General features: G+C 39.4%; 1 protein-coding gene across 1 annotated transcript in view; it reads left to right on the plus strand.

Annotated features, from left to right (window-relative positions):
• RAB7A (RAB7A, member RAS oncogene family) overlaps positions 1–19,597 on the plus strand; it is a 59,679-nt gene that overhangs the window by 37,350 nt on the left and 2,732 nt on the right. Inside the window, exons 2-5 of the mRNA XM_020981201.2 lie at positions 12,618–12,678; positions 15,561–15,687; positions 17,910–18,128; positions 19,450–19,578. Coding sequence (XP_020836860.1) covers positions 12,626–12,678; positions 15,561–15,687; positions 17,910–18,128; positions 19,450–19,578 — 528 coding nt within the window. The 5' untranslated portion in view covers positions 12,618–12,625. The remainder of the gene's footprint in view (positions 1–12,617; positions 12,679–15,560; positions 15,688–17,909; positions 18,129–19,449; positions 19,579–19,597) is intronic.

The raw sequence follows: 19,597 nt of genomic DNA on the forward strand, positions 1-19,597 counted from the left end.
CTTTTTAAGATCATAATGATCACCTTAGAAAATCAACTAAAATTAACTGAAACAATAACTTTGATGTAAAATAAACCTGCACAAGTTGTTAACTTTCCTGTATATTATCAACAAAAATCAACAGGAAGAAATAAAAAAGAAATTCTATTAACCACAGAATATATGAAGAGAGTCTAGCTACCAAGGTACATGTAGAAACTATATTAATACAGCTACAGTTACACTCTTTATACCAATACAGACATGAATAATTAAAAAAAATCAGTTGTTCATGGCTAGGCCTTGCCAATATAATAAAAATAGCAGTACTGCCTAAGTTAACATGTAATTAATGCCATACAAATCAAACCACTAAAAGATTACATTATTATAATAAGAGCTAGAAAAAAAATGTGTCTGATAGAGAAAAGGTTAAGCAATCTCAAGGGAAGTTATGAGGGGGAAAAGTAGAGAAAAATAGTTTTAGCAATACCAAATCTTAGTCTTCAACATACAAAAGCAAACAGAACTAGGAACCTAGTTTAAATAACCCTCATTGCTGAGGCAGTGACTCAGTGCCCAACAAAAATTATCGGGAAAACTAGAAAGCCATTTTGGCAGAAATTAAGTTTAGACCAACACGTCACCATATACCAAGACACAGGTTCCAAATGAATATTTGATTTGTGTATTTTGAAGGCCACATCATAAACAAATTAGAAGAGCAGGAAACTAAGGGTAGGTCAAGAAGTTCATGTCTAGCAGGCACTTAATGAGTTGTTGAATTTTTTTTTTTTTGCTGGGGTAGAGGGGAATTTATGTTAGTGATAGAGCATTAGCCTCTTGACAAATGACAGCTCTATAGAATTTTTAAAATTTTTTTCACTTTGAAAAAAATGTGTTGATAATCATTCTGTCCTGGGCTCTCTCTTCTCTTTTCCTTCTATACTTTTTTATTTGTTGATCTCATCTGCTGTCATGGGGTTTCAGTTATCTTCTCTTTGTGGGTGACTTTCAGATCTACTTGCTAGCCCTAACCTCTCTCCCAACCAACAGTCTCCAGCTTTCTATAAGTCTTCTTGAATTTGATGTGCCCATCGACATATTAAACTTGGCATGTCTCAAACTGAACTCATTATCTCCTCACACCATCCCTTCTTCATAACTTCCCTTTTACTGTTCTTCCCACTTACTCAGGCTTGCAACCTACATGCTGTCCTTGACTCTTCATATGCCCTCCCCATTGTACCCCCATAGCTAGTCAGTGGTCAGGTGTACCTTGGTAACATGTCTTCTCACTCTGACACTGCCATTGGCTTGATGCAGTCACTTAACGTAATCATTTCAGGCTGGACTGTTGCAGGGAGCCTTTGTTGGTCTCCAATCTATCATTCAGTTCAAATTGATCTAAAATGCAGATATGACCATGTCACCCTGCTACGCTAATGGTTCCCTGTTTACCCCCAGGATCAAATATCAAATCCTCTGTCTTGCAAAGCAGTCCTCCCCCTCCATCCCAGGTCTTCTTGCGCTTTACTCCCCTTCACATACTGTTATCTGTTGACGCTGACCTCCTTTCTGGTGGCTAAACACCTGACTCTCAGGTCCTTTGACTGGCTGACGCACATGCCTAGAATGTTCTCTTTCCTCATCCCTGCCTCCTGGCTTCCTCAGCTAAAGTCCCACTTTCTGCAAGAAGCCTCTAAAATTACTCCAGTTTATCCTGTTGTACATCTCATTTGTACATAGTTTGTATGTTTTCCTTCATAAGATGCTTGAGAGTGAGGACTGGTTTTTGCCTTTCTTTGTGTCCCTAGCACAGTTGTCTGGCACGTAGTAGATGCTTAATGAATGCTAGTTTATTGACTGACAAACAAATGTTTAGAATTCCAAGATATTTTTAGTAATATCTTGTTTTTACATCATTTACATTTCCTAATGTATTCCCCTTCCCCTTGCCCCCAAGACCTTTCTTAAAACAAGGAATAGAAGGAGAGGTGGAGCCAAGATGGCGGAGTGAAAGCAGTGACTTGCTTGCACTGTCCTCCAAACCCCTCGAAATACTCATAAAAAATGGCTCTAAACAAATTCTGAAGCAGCAGAACCCATAAAAAGACAGAGTGAAACAAATTTCCAGCCAAAGACAACCTGGATGATTGATCAGGAAGGTGTATCGCGCTGGGCTGGGAGCGCAGCGCGGCCGCAGGGAACCTGGAGCAGGCCTCAGAGGACTGAATTGTAGGCAGCTGTGGAGGTTTCCAGACTCCTCAATCCACAGATGCCAAAGACAACTTAGAAGGTCAGTAGGAAAAGTCTGTTTCTGTCGGTGCTGAGACAGAAAGGTGGGGTTTCAGCTCCATTCCCCAAGAGCATGGCCCTGGGGGGGCAGCTACTTCCCGAGCTTCCGGCCCACAGGCTGAGGGGGAATCCAGTGGCTGATCAGAGAGGGACTGCTGGGATCTCTTTGCCAGTGCTGAGGCAGGAATCTCTTGCTTTGCCTGTGTGTGGATCTGGATCACAGTTCTGGGCGGCGGTGCTGGGGTGAGGAGGAACGCTGGTGTGGTGGAGCTTGTAGTGATTGTGGAGAGGAACCCTTCCTCACAGTTACAAGACAGAAAGGAATATTTGTGATCGCAGGCCAGGAAAGGAGTAAACACCTCGCCCCTTATCATACCACCTTGGAAGAACTGAAAATTTACAGGTCCCTACAAGTATCTCTGAAAACAGCTGTACAAATCCCCTAAGCTTGGGACAGTACATTCTCCACATTGGAAGCAGACTCTTACCTTACTTAACAAAGAGTTTAAAACTCAAGTAATTGGCCGGGATCATGAGCAAGCAGCGCGAAAAAAGTCAGACCATAGAATCTTACTTTGGTGAAAAAGATCAAAATATACAAGAAGAAGACAACAAAGTCAAAGCTTCTACATCCAAAGCCTCCAAGAAAAATATGAATCAGTGCCAGGCCTTGGAAGAGCTCAAAAGGGATTTTGAGAAGCAAGTAAGAGAAGAGGAGGAAAAACTGGGAAGAGAAATGAGATTGATGCAAGAAAGTCACAAAAAACAAGTCAACAGCTTGCTAAAGGAGACCCAACAAAATATTGAAGAAAATAACACCTTAAAAAATAGTCTAACCCAAATGGCAAAAGAGATCCAAAAAGCCAATGAGGAGAAGAATGCCCTAAAAAGCAAAATTGGCCAAATAGAAAAGGAAGTACAAAAGCTTACTGAAGAAAATATTTCCTTAAAAATTAGAATAGAGCAATTGGAAGATAGTGACTTCATGAGAAATCACGACACAGTAGAACAAATCCAAAAGAATGACAAATTAGAAAACAATGTGTAATATCTCATTGGAAAATAGATCCAGGAGAGAGAATTTAAAAATTATTGGACTATCTGAAAGCCATGTTCAAAAAAAGAGCCTAGACATCATCTTTCAAGAAATTATCAAGGAAAACTGCCCTGATATATTAGAACCAGAGGGCAAAATAGAAATTGAAAGAATCCACAGATCTCCTCCTGAAAGAGATCCCCAAAGGAAAACTAGAAATATTGTAGCCAAATTCCAGAGTTCCCAGGTCAAGGAGAAAATATTACAGCTGCCAGAAGGAAACAATTCAAGTACTGTGGAAACACAATCAGGATAACACAAGATTTAGCAGCTTCTACATTAAAGGACCGCAGGGCATGGAATATAATATTCCAGAGGGCAAAGGAGATAGGATTACAACCAAAAATCACCTACCCAGCAAACTGAGTATAATCCTTCAGGGGAAAAAATGGTCATTCAGTGAAATAGAGGACTTTCAAGCATTCTTGATGAAAAGACCAGAGCTGAATAGAAAATTTGACTTTCAAATACAGGACTCAAGTGGAACATGAAGAGGTAAACAGGAAAGAGAAATCATAAGAGACTTATTAAGATTGAACTGTTTACATTCCTGCATGGAAAGATGATATTTATAACTCATGAGACCTTTGTCAGTATTAGGGTAGTTGGAGGAAAAAAATTATATGTATGTATATGTAGATAGATAGAGGGCACAGGGTGAGTTGAAGATTAAGGGGTCATATCTGGAGAATAAAATTAAGGGATGAGAGAGGATTATACTTGGAGAAGAAGAAAGGGAGAGGTAGAATGGGGTAAATTATCTCACAAAAAAAAAACAGAAAGAAAAGTCTCTTACAGTGGAGGGGAAATGGGGGAAGGTGAGAGGGAATGAGTGAATCTTATTCTCATAGGATTTGGCTTAAGGAGGGAATAACATACACATTCAATTGGGTATGGAAATCTGTCTTACCCTACAGGAAAATAGGGGGAGAAGGGGACAAGAGAGCAGGGGGATGATAGAGAGGAGGGCAGATTGGGAAAGGGGGTAATCAGAAGTAAATACTTCTGAGGAGGGTCAAAAGAAAGAATAGAATAAATGGGAGGGCAGGATAGGATTAAGGGAAATAGAGTTAGTTTTTCACAACATGTCTACTATGGACGTGTTTTGCATAACTGCACATGTATAACCTATATTGAGTTGCTTGCCTTTTCAATGAGGGTGGGTGGGGAGGGAGGAAGAGAGAAAATTTGAAACCTAAAGTTTTAAAAACATATGTTTAAAAAAATGTTTTCACATGCAACTGGGAAATAAGAAATACAGGAAATGGGGTACAGAAGTCTGTCCTGCCCTATAGGAAAATAGAAGGGGAAGGGGATAAGAGAAGGGGAGAGAGATAGAAGAGGACAGACTAGGGGAAGGGATATTCAGAATGCATGCCATCTTGGGGTGGGAGGAGGGGGGAGATGGGTTGAAAATTTAGAATTCAAAAACTTGAGGAATTGAATGTTGAAAACTAAAAATAAATAAATTTATATTAAAAAAAAAGAATAGAAGAGTGGAAAACAAAGTTCCACAGAGTAGTCTGAAAAGGCCACAGTTCCTCCCCTTTTTAAAGAAAGAAGGAAGCTACCTTCTCATAGCTCTTTGGGGGCCAAGCTTGGTCATTAATTTCATAGTACATAGTTGCTGTTTTAAGAAATTTTTATTGGTGCTTTCTGTTTCTTGCCTCACCGTAGTAGATGTAAACCTTCACACCCTGAGCCATACCATATGACAGCTAATAAAGGGGTTTTTTTTAGAGAAGAAAAAAAAAGTCAGCATAACGGATTGCTCCATTAAGAAAGTTCAAAAACATGTGCAGTGTGAAACATCTGTGGCCCTCCCACCTCTGCCAGGGAGTAGGTTGGAGGTGACCTCTCATATGTCTTCATTTGAGTCCTGCTTGATCTTTATAATTTTGTTAAAATTTACTTTTTTTTGGGCTGTCATTGTTCTTTCCATTTACATCTGTTAGTCACTGTATATATTTTCTTAGCTCTGCTTACTTCACTCATAGATCTTTCATGCATCATTTCTTAAATTTCTTCTATTCCATTGCATTCATATACCGCATATTCTTTCCATGCACATTGTTATCCTTGTGTATGCTTTTCCTGGTTTTGTTTATTTCAGTATTTCAGTTCTCTTCCACATGAATTAAGTGTTTATTAAGCGCTTATTATGTACAGAGCATTCTGTGCTAAGTGCTGGGGATACAAATAGAAAAGTTAAGACAGTAGAGCTCACATCCTATCACAGATGGAAGGTTTCAGCTACAAGTCATTTGGAAAAGTCCCTGCTCCTTAGGGGGCAGCAGCAAAGCAGATGGTCACACCTCTTCTAATTTGTTAGTACCAAGGATTTGGGGGCAAGAACTTTCTTGTCCTGGTCTTCAGTAGCTGATGATCATGTATGTCTTCACTGTGTTCACTGATTGTTACAACAGAATATTTTATTACATTCATATGCCCCAATTTGTTTAGCACTTACTCAATGCATGAGTAAAATTTTGGGGTATCTTTGGGGTCCTCTTGTCATCATCTTAGGGTATTATGTCTAGCAGAGGCATCTCATGAGGTGAAACTTCACAAATTGTTTTGATTTTAATTTATCTTATTAGTTATTTGGAGCAGGCTTTCTTTGGCTTGTTAAGAGTTTGCAGTTCTGAGTGGTATACTGTGCTTTATATGATAAGGCAGTTGGATACCTAGGGGAAAATGTCTTTAAACTGTAGTGGAATTGCTGAGCTATGACGAGCAATCTATTGGACATAAGAAGGAAAATCATCACAGAGAATATTGTATTCTGGCTTCTTCTTGACAGCTTGTTTATAGTATGGGAAAATTGCATTTCCCAACATAGAGACAATGCTAAAAACTATCAAACTCATTTCTTTCCATTTCAGGAATATTACTTTCAAAAGGGAGAACAATGAACCCACAATTATTAAAATGGGTCATGTTTTCCATATGGACTGGCTTCCTCTAATTGTTGTTGTATAGTGTCTGCTGGTACTATCAGTTTTCTTGACTATTTGAAGTGTATACCAGTGAAAGTTCATTTTCACTTAGGATTGTGTAGATATTAATTTGTAGTACTTAAATGATACATAGGTTGGTACCCTTCTTTTAGCCTAGGCTGTTGGCCTTTTTCCATTTTTCTGGAGATTGCTTCATGACAAGATTACCATCTTTTTGTTAAATCACCTTTGTTCTTCATTTGACTACATTTCACGTCCATAACCTCTACTCAATTCTGGGACAGGTGGTAATAACAAAAGTCCGAGCTCCATGCCAAAAATCTGCTTCCATTATAAAATGAATGAAATTGGATTGTGAGATACACAAGTTTAGGCTCAAAACTGAATAACTCTTTTTCTATTGGTGCCTTTAGTGAAATACTGATTGTGTTCTCTTAAATGATTTCTTTTCATTGTTAAGAAGAAACTAATTAACATTGCATTTTGTTTTTACTATCTTCCCTTAGAATTGAATTTTCTCCTTTAAGGCCAGGTTAAAGTCTTGTATATTTCACACGTCATCTTCTTTTGATTACTTTTTAGTCTTAAACAAAGGTTAATTTAAAAGGCCAAGTGGTTTTCTCTCTGCAGAAATGAAAATTCATCTTTTAAATTTTATTCAAAGACACAAAGCTCATTTGCCATAAATGTTACTATTCGAGTTCGCTTTCTCTGTGGGTTCCTTAGAAAACTGCTAACATCATCCATAATGTCATCTTGCTATATGTTATCACCACTTGTTCTATGAGTCTCAAATATTTTTTATTGGGGAAGGGGATTTAATCTCTATACCCCTAAATAGTAGGGTTCTGTCTTTTGTGTGATAGTAATTGCTTATGAACAGCTTCAAAGAAAGAATAAATTTTGTTATAGCCTCAGCTTTCCTAAACTCACTTATTTTTGTTTTAGTATATTTATAAAAACAACTATTCTGTACTTGTATTTGTTGAAAGCTTTGGCTGTTTGTTTTTATGTAATTATTTGCTATGTTTTCCTTCAGTGATTGGAATAATTTTGTACCATTAAAAGATTGGTTGAAAGTTAAAGACTTTGCAGTTCTTTTGATAATTATTCATATCCTCTGACAGCTTGGTTTAATTGGCTATAGGAGCATATGGATAGGAATTAAAACTACCACACTCCTTTTCCTGTTTCATAGGTAAATACTAAAGTCAGAAAGCTATCATTGTTCAAATGGTCTGAGATATGATTAGTTATTAAGAATAAGACTGGGGGGGCAGCTAGGTGGCGCAGTGGATTGAGCACTGGCCCTGAAGTCAGGAGGACCTGAGTTCAAATTTGGACTCAGACCAAACACTTGATACTAACAGTTGATCCTGGGCAAGTCACTTAACCCCAATTGCCTAAAAAATTTTTTAAAAAAGAATAAGACTAGGACTAAAATGCGTGTTGAACTTTCAGTTTGTGATTCAAAGATAGCTGTCAGCAGAATCTTTCCAGTCTTTGTATATATCACCTATCATCTGCAAGTCATAGGATGTTGAGAAGGTGATATAATAGTACCTTAAAAATCTTTATCTGCCATGTTCCACTTACCTTTCAGTAAATGCAGGCAGGGCAGAGATTTGAAATAATGCTGTCTTAAACAGGAACAGGTTTTGTCTGGGCCAGATGGTGGCCAGAGAAGTACCTCCTAAGACAAGTCCCGATTGAAGAGCACAACAACTTTAGCATTAAAAGTGAGAAGGAAGGGCTAGTGAGCTGTACCAGGGGAAGTTGCTTGGAGGAGCCATGAGTGTTAACTGTATGATAGAAGACCTTGGTTTGACTAAATGAAGGGCAAAGATCAGAGATTTCTGGAGTGATAGAGCTGCTGGGCAGTGGTTGCAGTGCTGCCTGGTAAACGGCAGGGAGCTAACAAGGAGCCAGCGGTAATGCTGCACTTTGCGCATGTTTTCAGGTTTTTACTGTCTTGATCCATGCTGATTTCCCCTCTTTTCTTTTTTTGTCTTTAAAAATACTATTTGTTACATAGAATGACTGGGAACAAGAGGGGGAGGACACTTGGGGAACTTATGAGGTAGAAAACAAAAGACAATGTTTGCTTATTTTTAAAAAAAAATTTAGAGGCTTAATCACCTACCTATAGCTGGCAAGTTGTGATTAATAACAAATGGCTAACAGTTATAGCACCACTGTGCTAAGAGCTTTTTACAAATGTTATCTCATTTGATCCTGGCAGCAACCCTATGAGGTAGATGCTGTTATTATCTCCATTTTACAGTTGAGGAAACTGAGGCAAACAGAAGTTAAGTGACATGCCTAGTGTCACACAGCTAGTATCTAAGGTCAGATTTAAACTCGGGGCTTCCTGACCTAGTCCTAGCACTCATCCATTGTGCCACCTCACTGAGCAAGCAACTTGATCTAAAGAAAGAAGTGTGTTACTTAAGTTATTTAGGAAAAGGAGTCAATTTGTAATGGGAATGGGGCAGTCTGAAAAGTGTCAAACCAGAGAGGCCTCCCAAGAAGTAATGTTTTAGCTTTCTTGTCAGGGGATTAAGGTTTTGCTTTTCCCTTTGAAAGATTTACTTTTTTAAATATTGATAGCAGCTCTTTTTGTGGTGGCAAAGAATTGGAAATTGAGGGGATGCCCATCAAATGGGGAATGGCTGAACAAGTTGTGGTATATGAATGTAATGGAATGCTATAGTGCTAATAAGAAATGATGAATAGGTTGATTTACATGAACTGATGTTGAGTGAAGTGAGCAGAATCAGAACATTGTACACAGTAACAGCCACACTGTGTGATGACTAACTTTGATAGACTTAGTCATTCTCAGCAATGCAGAGATCTAAGGCATCTCCAAAATGCTGTCCACATCCAAAGAAAGAACGATGGAGTTTGAATGCAGATCAAAGTTCTTTTTTTCTTCTGTTTTGTTTTCCTCTTTCTTGTGGTTCCTTCTGTTGGTTCTAATTCTTCCTTATAACATGACTAATGTGAAAATATGTTTAATAGGAATGTATATGTATAGCCTATATCAGATTGTGTGCTGTCTTGAGGAGGGAGGGGGAGAAAAATTTAAAACTGAAAAGCTTATGGAAGTGATTGCTGATAAATCAAAATAAATTAATAAAAAATATTTTCAACTTTAAAAAATCTACTTTTTTAGCCTTTTTTTTTCTGATAAAGGAACCGTTATGTAGGAGTATCTTTTGTTCAAGTTGTAGACAAGGAAAGGCTCTCTTTATTTCTCTTGCCTTATTGGATAGTCCTTTAGCGAGTGATATTCTATTTAAATCTTCGAATTCCCTAGGATATTTTTTGGTAAAGCAGACTGTAGGTCTGCCAAACAGTTGATACCTCTGTGCCCTTAGTGGGCACTGAGGAGTTCAGCTTTAATACTTGCTGTGTTTTGCTGTTGTAGTTGTTCCAGTCATTTAAGTTGTGTCTGACTCTTCTATGAACTCATTTGGGGTTTTCCTAGCAAAGATACTGAAGTGGTTTGCCATTTTCTTCTCCAGTTTATTTTGCAGATGAGGAAACTAAGGCAAATAGAATTTTGCCAAAGGTCACACAGCTAGTAAGTGTCTGAGGCCAGATTTGAACTCTGGAAGATGAGCCTTCCTGACTCCAGGCCTGCTGCTCTATCCACTGCCATTGAGGGCAGGTCACTTAACCTTTCTGACCTTGTCTCCTTAACACTAAAATATGGTTAGGTACTGCTTTGTAAACCATGAGGCACTATTTAAGAGGCAGTTTGATAAAGTGGTTACAGCCTTTGAATTAGGAAAACTTAGGTTCAGACTCTGTCTTGGACACATACTGGTGGTATGACCATGGGAAAATCGTTTAACATCTAACATGTATGAGGGGAGGAAGAAGTTCCCTTACTAGAAAATATCCATAGGCCTGCAAAAAAAGCTATGTAAATATGAGGAGTCCTGTATAGGAAAGACGTAAATATGTTCTGTTTTTGTAGTCAGCCTCTTTTCAGGAGACTAGGAATATTCTCCAAAATACCTGGCTGGGTAGGAAACTCTCCTTGATTTAAAAAGAAAAAAATGCACTTTGATCTTACCTGAACTTGAGCACTTTCTATGTAGAAACATCATTTAATAATGATAGCATTTATGTGGCATGTTAAGGTTTTCAAAGTGATTTACTAATATTCTTATTTTCCCTTCACAACAACACTGGGAGGTAGGTGCTATTATTCCCATTTTACTGATAAGGAAGCTGAGGCAGGCTTATAAGTTCCTAGTTAAGTGACTTGCCTAGGGTTACACAGCTTCTACTGGTCTGGACTCTGGATCCACCTCTCCACCCACAGTGCCACCTCGCTGCTCTCTTTTCTAATTTATCTAAACGTTAGTCTCTTAGAGCCCAGCAGGATAGTTTGATAGTGTGCGCCTAGGTAGAATTTTTTCAAATTTTGTCTAAAGTCTCATAGAAATCCCAGTCTTATTTGTCATCACAGCATCCTTTGTCAGACAGAGCTAGCCTGTTGTTAGTTCAGCGAGAAACACAGAATACAAGCTCTGTTAATCACCAGCGATGGTAAATTCCCCTGACACTCTCAGCCTTGTTTGGGGAGCAACTCCTGGTGCTAATAGTCAAAATAAATGCAGGTTAGACTTGGTATAACATCATTTTGTCTGCTGCCATTACCACTTGTGACTACACTAGAATAGGAGGTACTGATTGATTGCAGCCTTGCTGATAGGGCTGTTATATTTCTTTTAGTCTTAATTTAGATTCATTTGTTTAGTGGCTGTAAGTCTCAGATGTCTGAAAAGTTAGGTGTCAGAGCAGATATGAGCATATCTAATTTTTTTACCTAGGCAGTTAAGTTTCAGCTGATATTTCCCCCCCCACGTCTGGGCCATTTGACTTGAATATAAGGAACTTGGTGGGGGAAATCATCTTTTTAGCTCTTGATACTTTTGAGGTAGATTGAAAGGTGGTGATCTTTACTTGGAGACCTGTATGTAGGATAAACGTTGCTTTCAAAGATCATTTGAGGAGCAGCTAGGTGGCACAGTGGATAGAGCACTGGATTCAGGAGGACTGAGTTCAAATCTGACCTCAGACACATAACACTTATTAGCTGAGTGACCCTGGGCGAATCATTTAACCCCATTGCCTAGCCCAAAAAAAAAAAAATCATTTGACAAAAGTTCTAGATCCTGTGTTCCATCTCCTACCGGTACTGCACTCGGTCTTTACAAAGAGAGCTCACTGAATATTGCTTCTACACTTAACTATGGATAAGCATTCTAAAAGAGTGTCTCCAATACCGCCATCCATCAAGCTTAGTTATCCTGAGATATTGGATTGGAAAAAGCATTTCTTTCTGTGTGACTTTATTCATGCCTTGTGGGCATACCATAATAGATTGCTGGTACCACTCATTTTACCCTGATCTTAAGCTCACAATTCAGATGTCTGCAGTGAACAGATTTCAGTATGAAGCTCTTACCTAATGAAGGACAGGGGGCCATCTCCAGGCATCCTTGTCCTTATCTATGTCTTGTCATTGCATTCAGATGGCTCTGGGAGAGAAAGTGAGGCTGGTGACTTTGCACAGCCCTCCCTCACTTAAATCCAATTCACTTGCAAGTCTTGGTATCACCTTCCTGCTGTTATGGTCCTCTTCAAGGATAAACAACAACATTGAAGGACAAGGGAGGTAGCATAGCTTAGTAATTCAGAGGGTTGGCTTGGGCATCAGGAGGACCCATATTCAAGTTCTACTTCACTTATATGTTCTAACTTTCTTTAAGTCCCACCTTCTACAAGAAATCTTTTCCAGTCCTCCTTAGTGTCTTACCTCAAATACCTCCCCATTTATCCTGCATATATGCTATTTGTACATGGTTGTTTGCTTGTGTGTTGTCTTTCCCATTTGACTGTGAGCTCCTTGAGAGCAGGGGGCTGACTGCTTTTTGCAGGAATTGGTTTTTGCCCAGCACTTAACACAGTACCTCACACATAATAAGTACTTAATAAATGCTTATTGACTGACTTTTTAACCCCAGGCAAGTCGCTTAACCACAGTGCCCTGGGCAGTCTGACTCTTAACACTAAATTATTGGCAGATCTGCATCAGTCCAGGGAGTTCCCCATACTGAAAGCATAGATCCTGAATGAAAAAGGGTGCTACTTTTGCTTTGGATCAAATATAATTATCCTGGAGTCTTCTTGACATTAATAATGTTACTTAAGTTTATACTTCCATCAAGCTTATATTATTCTTATCTTTTCTTTTTTTTTAGCTTGAAAGATGACCTCTAGGAAGAAAGTGTTGCTGAAAGTTATCATTCTAGGAGATTCTGGGTAAGCATTTTTAAGATCAACTGGTTCCCTACCAAATGGACATAAGTTGTCATAGCTTTTATCTTCAGCTGACCCCATTAGTGTATCTCTGACAGGCTACCCTCCATGGGGTTTCTTATACTCTACCCTAAAAGTTGCTTGTTCTAATAATGGAATGGTAGATTTCCCCTTAGTATAACCTGGGAAAAGAAAGAGATTTTTTTAGCAAGTAGTTGTATGTCTCATTCTGCACCTTAGACCATCACTTTTCTGCTAGTGAATAGGTGGCATACTTCATCAGGTTTGGTTTTGTTTTTTAATTCATTTTCAGGCACAATCAAGATATAAAATGGTTTTGTTTAATTAAACTTATTTGTTACAAGGGAGAATGGGGGGGGAGATAAAGATAGGAGAAAAAAGAGCAACCAAACACTAAAGTGCTCAGAAAACATAAGATGTATATCCAAAGTGTTCGTGACAGAAGTTCATGGATTCATACACAGTCACCTTTCTTTGCTTGTTGTATACTGGGGTGTTCAAGTACATAATAAAAAAAAAAAGAAAGAAACTAAAGTATTTGAATGAGAGTGCTGTACAGTACACTGTGTGCCAGCTTCCTGGTGTTGTGGAAGTTGAGGCTCGGAGGTAATGACTTGTCCGTGGCCATATCATGGGAGAACCAACACTAAATTCTTCTGGCTTCAAATCCAGTGTTCTTTCCATTGTCATCCCAATGTAGATGACATTCCCTTTGCTAATCTGATAGGAGAAGTGATGATATCCAACCCAGGAGTGTCAGGATTGACTGCTTATTTTTATCAGAATATTGGGCACATATAATACCGTCCTACCAATGGACCAGATGTAGTGATTGAAAACATTTTTCACAGTGAATCCCATGAAAGGACTGCTTTCATGTTCTCTCATGTTATTCATGCAAGTTTTCTCTATTAAATGAATCATTATCTCGGGGCCTCAGGTGCCTCATCTGTAGAATGAGAAGCCCATTCTAGTATCATGATTCAATTGGAGGCCCAGGACTGTGGGACACTAAAGGCCAAGTTGCCAGGAAACTAAGTATTTTCAGTAATGCTCTTTTCAGTAGGGTAGGCATGTTCTTTATATAGGGTGGCTGTATACAAGTGGTTCTTGATCCACATTAGGGGGGAAACTTGCTGATTCAGCACTTACCTTCGTCCTTCACCCTTCACCAGAGTCTGAGCAGATGAACAGGGTAAAATCCGTTGTAGGCCATGTCCAAGATCAGTCAGTGGCTCCTATGAGTTTCAGAGTAGTGAGGTACCATAGGAGTGCAGAAGACCTGGGTTTGGCTTTTTTTGAGTTGAGTGCAACATAGCCTCTCCAGACCAAGTTCGGTTTCCTCATCTTTGAATGAGGGGGGCTTAACTGGTGACATAAAGCCTTCTTTCCAATTTAAAATCATCCTCTGATCATAAATCAAAAGTTAATGCTTCTGGCTTTTTTCTGGTCAGATTAACTCTTTATAAACAGATAGCAGTTGTTTGAGAATGAGTATTCTTCTGTTCCCTAAGATTCTTTACTAGGCACTCTTCTTTCTCTCAGTGACCTCATCCAGGTCCTGTGAGCTTAAATATCTTTGCAAATGATTCTGAATTATATATCGAGCTCCATTTCTTCCCTGAGCTTCTGTTCTACTCCACCAAACTGCCTGTTGGACATTTCAAACCCAATCTGTATAAAATAGGAATCATCTTATTCGCTAACACTTCCCACCCACCCAAAAAGCCCATTCCTTCCCCTCATCCTTCCAGTCTTCCAGGCTAGTAATCTCTGCATCTTCCTCCACTCCTCATTCTCCCTCACCCTACATATTCAGTTGCTACAGCCATCCCCTTCTCACAAGTCACCTACTTACTGCATTAGACCAAACCGTCATCACCTCTTGCCTAGATCTCCCAATTATCTCCATGCCTCAAGTCTGTGCCTTCATCTTCTACATAGCTGCCAAAGAGCTTTTTCTTAAGCACAGGTTTGACATATCTTACTCAGACACCAGCAGTTTCTTATTGCCCTCAAGACTGAATACAACCTGTTGGTTGTCTGTCTCATTGTAGCTCCTCTTCACCTGTGCTACAGCACAGCCAAAAGTTCTCTTGGCTGCCCTTATCCACCCCCTCCCATCCTTTTTACCTCAAACCCCCCAGACTTCTGGTGCCTTCTCTACCTTGCATTTATTTTGTATAGTGAGTGAGCATGTGTGTGTGGGTGTATTTCCTTCCCTGAATGAATGTAAGCCCTTTGAGTAGACTCTTCCTTGCTTTTTCTTTTCTTTTTCCTTCCTCCCTCTCTACCTTGTTTCTTTCCATTCAGAAGGCCTGGTACTTAGCCACTTAACCAAAGAGTTATTCGTTGATATTTTTTCTCTTCCTCTGTAGATTAAGTTTCATAACACAACTCTGATCTACCGTAAGAGCCAGTTCTCAGCCAGTAGTGCAACTTCAGTAAAGTGACTATATCAATCATTTACTTAGGAAACATTGAGAATTGAACTGGTATTTTTGGAATAGCAGCTCCTTTGCTTATGCTTCCTTTAGGATAGACAAGAAAACGTTGAACTCCAGTTCTTGTATCCTCCCTACCCTAGGTCTGACAGTTAAGAAGCATCATTTAGAGAATACATACAAGTTCCAAATACCCTGAACTCTTGTGGGTTGGGTAGGGTTGGGGTTAAGATGGCTGTTGAACGGCAGGATCAAGTACATGGGCACTTGCGTGATTCTAGGAGCATTTTCTGATTTAAAAAAAAGTTGTGGGAAGGGGCTTAAAGCATAGTCTGAGCAATCTAGAGGTACAAATCTGTAGTTTCTTTTCTACCCCACTTCGCAAGTCAGCTCTTATTTGTGGTTTTTCTTCCATTTTAGGGTGGGTAAGACCTCACTCATGAACCAGTATGTGAACAAGAAATTCAGTAATCAGTACAAAGCAACAATAGGAGCAGACTTTCTGACGAAGGAAGTGATGGTGGATGACAGACTAGTGACGATGCAGGTAAAGCAACTTCACATATTATTGGTCTATAGTGATGCCCTACTCTCTCCTACTCATACCTGTGAGTAGCAAAAATTAAGAGCAATCCCTCTTGATTTTTCAAATCTCATTACCGAAAGAGATCAAGAATGGCCTAAACAGTTAACATCAGCACTTCTGTCTTCTGATATAAATTCTGATACTTAGAATGCTGGATACAGGATTTACTTCTACTCTAGTGTTTCTGCTAATGATCTAGCTTAACTTGAAAGTGTTTTAAGTGACCAGATCTTAGGCCCTTTTAGTCCCTCTAGAAAGAATTTGGTTAGCAATTGGACCACACATTCCCAAGTATGGAAAATTGAGAGCAGATGACTTTCTTATCTGTGAGACAGTTTATCAACCAATCCTTCAAGTTGTTTTGTAGATAAGTACAAAATTCTCTAGGCCAACTTCGGCATTGATCAGGGTCACCTCACTACATGATCCTCCATGATGAGGTTAGACTAGGTTACAAAAATACCTTAAAAACACTTTGTGATGGGATGGTAGGCCTATTTGAGACATTTCCCATCACTTTATAACCTGGTTCTAAGTGCTTCACATGATAAAAAATCTCTTTCCTGTATGACTCCTGAGAAGTCAACTATTCCCAGTTTTTCTTGTGGTTCTACGTAGTTCTCCCTTTTGAAATTATTCTAGGCTCTCTTCATACTCTTTCACATCAAATCTTAATGGTTTGTTCTTGGTCATATCAGAGCTACCAGTCATCGTGTACTTTGCCCCAAGATCCTTCTGGTTCTCTGCTCCTGATCTCTTCTTCCCCTGCCAGCTAGATAACCTGTATGTGACCACTAGAGTACATTACATTTGTGGGATAAGAGACTGTTTTCCAAAGATCATGTACAGTTAGGACTTCATAAGCCAGTGTAGAACTACTCGTTCTTTTTCTCTCTAAGAAGTCTACCCTCATTCTTACAATGTTATGACAGGCGTCCATAGGCTTTTAAGTTCTTAACACTCTTACTTTGAATCCTTCAAGCTGCTGCTTCTGCCTTTCCTGCTTGTAGTTATCCCACTTCATTGCTGATGGGTTAACTATAGCTATATTCCATAACTACTGTTTGTCCTGCAACTGGGTGTTTAGTAAGGTTCCTGGCTAGTGGTGATGAGTCAGATGTGTCATGTATGATGAACCAATTTCTTTTAGTTTGTAGTTTGATACGATATGTCTTTTAACTCTCCCCAGAACATGTTAACTCTTAATGACTTCTTAAGTCTGATTCAGATCATCCAGTAAGTTTTTTGCCTAGCAGTGTGTACGTTGATGAAAAGTGTGCTAAGTAGCAGAACTTAGGACCTTTCAGGTTTGGGCTTGTTTCAGTAGTCTGAAATAATATATGTAGGGCTAATACTGAGTGATATATGATTCAGTTTTCATCAAGTTATTTGTTTACAACATAATTGAATATAGTAGATGTTTGGTATGGGCAAAGGAACCAAGTTCTGTTTGTTTTAGGGTCAAGGTAACACAATGAACTGTATTTAAAAGTCTTGTGTGTTGTAGAAGGCCAAAACAGCTCAGTTCATAGGTTAAACCCATGAATAAAAGCCATGCCATTATTGATCCCTTCTGACTAATGGTAAATAATAGTAATAAAATCCGTACTTACAGTCCCATTTTCTGCTCACCAGAATTATTAATGGGGAATTTCTCCCCCAAACACTAAAAGGAGGTGCTCTATTTCCCATAGAGATGGGTACCGATATATCTGATTTCTTAGCTGTAGAGTATTAATGTTGCTTCTGGAAACACTGAAATTTTCATAATTTTATCTAATCCATAATTTAGTGGTATACCAAACATAAGAGGTTAAATCATATCCCTTCATGTGAACTCTAGTCATAGATGTTGCTTCCTTCCTGAGGACACATGTGCTGAGCATTGAGCTACTTGAACTAGGTTATTGCATTCCAAGGATTTGGGGTTTTGTGTTTTAGTTTCCATTTATTTTCTCTTTTATCTCCAAAATCTCTCCCTCTCAAGGGCCATTACATTTGCAAATGTTGCTCATCCATTTCTGTGATTTGAAGTTCTTAATCCCAGGGCCAGCATTGATTTCTTCTGGATGATGGTAATAGCAACAGTCATCATTTTGTGTTCTCTTTTCTTCCGTGCCCCAACTGTTTGTGCTGTACAATGCCTGACAAATAACTGACAAATAACCCTTTGTCTCCCAAAGATCTGGGACACAGCAGGGCAAGAGCGATTTCAGTCCCTCGGTGTGGCCTTCTACAGAGGAGCAGACTGCTGCGTCCTGGTCTTTGATGTGACTGCCCCTAACACATTCAAAACTCTTGACAGCTGGAGAGATGAATTTCTCATCCAAGCCAGTCCCAGGGATCCTGAAAACTTCCCCTTTGTTGTATTGGGAAACAAGATTGACCTAGAAAACAGACAAGTAAGTGATGTGCCCATCTCTCACTTAGAAGATGGGAAAAGCCTCAATTTTTAAATCTTTAAAAATGGACCATGTGAATGTATATAGCAAATATGTGGATTAGAGGAATCTCTTGAGGCAACCGGATTTGGGTAAAGGGCTTCATGTTTAGAGCACTGAAAGGTCTTGAGCCTTGCTTTTTACACTTGAGTGAGGGGGGGGGGCAGCACTTTGGAAGGAAAGGCTTCCCCTTTCTTCATGTGTCTAGTAATTGGGCTTCTGCAGGAACCTGCTTAGGGATGAGCTGAGCCATAGCCTTTCTTTCTAGAATGTGGTGTGATATAAACACAAGAACACTAACTAATGAAAGTTAGGTTCTTGGACATGATCCCACTCTTGGTGCTGGTTTATTAAAACCATCAGAGAAATGGCTTCCTATCTCCCATTAGTCTAAAATGGGGATTGCTTGCCAATTATATCTGACAAGAATGGTAGTAATTGGGACAGCTGGGTGGCACAGTGGCTAGAGCACGGGCCCTGGAGTCAGAAGGACCTGAGTTCAAATCTGGCCTCAGACACTAGCTATGTGACTCTGGGCAGGTCACTTAACCCCAATTGCCTCAGCAAAAAAAATAAGAAGAAGAATGGTAGTAATTGTCCAAAGTAGAGTCAGTTCAGGAAGGAAAAAAAAAAAAGGAAGTGGGCTTGGTAAATACTCAAGGAGCATCAAGCTTTTCTGGTTTTAACTAAATTCCATTCATGTCTTGATCTTATGTATAGCCTCTCCTCCTGCTCTTGTCCAGAGGCAGCTTTCTTTCCCAGTGAGGCCATGCCAGGAGAATATGGCTACTCTGGAGCATTAGGATGCTCATCGGTGGGCCTGAAATAACATTGGCAGTAAATGGACCCCCAGACCTTCTCAGCTTCCAGGGACCCCCTAAGGACATGAAGGCTGCTAGGCAAAAGATAGTTAATGGTAGCAGCTAGTGTAGAGTCTGTGTAAAATATCTTTTGTGGCCAATAGAACCTGATTAGGTATCATATAATAACCGATATAACTCATTAAAGCCACAAACTTTATTTGAGCTGCTAATATTCTCCCAGACACCTTAGAAAAAACTTTAGTACTCCAAAAGTTTGAACTGATCTCCACAATAAGAGATTTGTTGGGTGCACTTTCTCTGTCTCCCACTCTTTTGCTCCCTCCTCTCTCATATCATGCATCCATCCATCCATACATAAGTGTTGAGCATGTATTTTAATCTTTTAAATATAGTTCAGAACTATTTATGATGAAGACCAAAGCCTCGTTTAGATCTTGCCTTTCCTCTGCTTCTGACAGGTTGCCACAAAACGAGCACAGGCCTGGTGCTACAGCAAAAATAACATCCCATACTTTGAGACCAGTGCCAAGGAAGCCATCAATGTGGAGCAGGCTTTCCAAACCATTGCACGAAATGCACTTAAACAGGTGAGTATCAGGGAATGAT

The sequence above is a fragment of the Phascolarctos cinereus genome, unplaced genomic scaffold (genome assembly GCF_003287225.1).
Source record: "Phascolarctos cinereus isolate Bilbo 61053 unplaced genomic scaffold, phaCin_HiC Scaffold_4;HRSCAF=312, whole genome shotgun sequence".
Taxonomy (NCBI): domain Eukaryota; kingdom Metazoa; phylum Chordata; class Mammalia; order Diprotodontia; family Phascolarctidae; genus Phascolarctos; species Phascolarctos cinereus.